The sequence below is a fragment of the Priapulus caudatus genome, unplaced genomic scaffold (genome assembly GCF_000485595.1).
Source record: "Priapulus caudatus unplaced genomic scaffold, Priapulus_caudatus-5.0.1 Scaffold903, whole genome shotgun sequence".
NCBI classification, from domain to species: domain Eukaryota; kingdom Metazoa; phylum Priapulida; class Priapulimorpha; order Priapulimorphida; family Priapulidae; genus Priapulus; species Priapulus caudatus.
In genome coordinates this window covers 193,892-195,563 of record NW_014577964.1, presented here as the reverse complement: position 1 = coordinate 195,563, position 1,672 = coordinate 193,892, and the positions used below count along the sequence as shown (strand labels likewise).

At 47.9% G+C, this 1,672-nt stretch overlaps 1 protein-coding gene across 1 annotated transcript in view; it reads left to right on the top strand.

Annotated features, from left to right (window-relative positions):
- LOC106814314 (adhesion G protein-coupled receptor A3-like) overlaps nucleotides 1–1,672 on the top strand; it is a gene marked incomplete at its 5' end in the record, with an annotated part of 62,101 nt that overhangs the window by 32,593 nt on the left and 27,836 nt on the right. The window contains one exon of the mRNA XM_014818616.1: nucleotides 711–874. Coding sequence (XP_014674102.1) covers nucleotides 711–874 — 164 coding nt within the window. The remainder of the gene's footprint in view (nucleotides 1–710; nucleotides 875–1,672) is intronic.

Sequence of the window (1,672 nt, the reverse complement as noted above, 5' to 3'; positions counted from 1 at the left end):
TGTTATTGTTGTCATTGTCGTCGTCGTTGTCGTTGTTGTTGTTGTTGTTGTTGTCATATATATTATTGTTGTTGCCGTGTTATCGTCGCCGTTGCTGCTCCTGCTACTGTTATTGTTGCCGTTGCTGTTGTTGACGTCGCCGCCATTGTTGCTGTTGTCGCTGTTATTGTTGTCATTGTCGTCGTCGTTGTCGTTGTTGTTGTTGTTGTTGTTGTCGTTGTTATTGTTGTCATCGCTACCATTGTTGCTGCTGTTGCTGGTATTGTTGTCACCGTTTTGTAGTTGCTGTTGTTGTTGTTGTTGTTGTCATATATATTATTGTTGTTGCCGTGTTATCGTCGCCGTTGCTGCTCCTGCTACTGTTATTGTTGCCGTTGCTGTTGTTGACGTCGCTGCCATTGTTGCTGTTGTCGCTGTTATTGTTGTCATTGTCGTCGTCGTTGTCGTTGTTGTTGTTGTTGTTGTTGTTGTTGTTGTTGTTGTTGTTGTTGTTGTTGTCATTGTTATTGTTGTCATCGCTACCATTGTTGCTGCTGTTGCTGGTATTGTTGTCACCGTTTTGTTGTCGTTGTTGTTGTTGTCATTATTGTTGTTGTCGTCGATGTTGCTATTGTTGCATTATGAACAGTGACTTGACCGTGCTAGCATCATTCCTTCTTCGCCACTAACCATACATGTTAGTGATGTTACTTACTGCTATCCTGTCGCAGTGACTTCGGCACGGAGTACCTCACCTGTGACTGCCACCTGGCATGGATGCTGCGCTGGGAGAAGGACACGGGCGTCAGGGTGGACAGGTCGACGAGCTGCAGCTTCCCGCGTGACCTTCGTGCGACCCCGTTCAAGACGCTCAAGCGCAAGGACCTGCACTGCAGTAAGTTATCAGCCACTAGCTAGTAGTTAGTAGTAGTAATGGTGGTGGTGGTAGTGGTTAGTAGTTATGGTTAGTAGGTTTTAGCCGCGGGAGTCTGGCCGCGTAAAAGCTGACTGGGTAGAGAGGAGGAGAGCAGTGTGGAGGTGTGTGTGTGTGTGTGCGTGCGTGCGTGTGCGTGTGCGTGTGCGTGTGCGTGTGCGTGTGCGTGTGCGTGCGTGCGTGCGCGTGCGTGTGTGAATAACTGTTAAAATAGGTGCGTGGGTATGGCTGTTGAATGAATAAGCAGGGCTCGATTTGCAAAGGGGCGTGTAGGTGTGATTAAGCGAGTAATTTGAGCAGTCATAGAGGCAGCAATTATAGGGGTAAACATTTCGAGGGTGCACGAGTCTAGAGGTAAAATAGTTTATAGCAAGTTAATACGGAAACAGTTGTGATGTAACACGAATGTGCGAATTATTATTGCGCATGCAGTCCTTCCCGATGCACTCTACCCTCTCCCGTCATCGTCGGGTTATACCCCTCTGCTCCTTGCCAACCCTGTCAGCTTTGTAGTAGAACTTCTGTCATCTCTCATTAGGACGCCTATAGAACTTTCGCCGTTAGATAAACTGTCGTTGGTAATGCTCCTGATCCCCTCGCGCATCAGAAAAAAAAACTGGCAGAAAAAGGTCGCAGGCAGCCGAGTGACGGATCTACTCTACTCGCCGCCAAGCTGCTAAAATGAGGCTTCATCTCTCAGTGAAGCTGTAAGAGAGAGCGAGAGCGAGAGAGAGAGAGAGAGAGAGAGAGAGAGAGAGA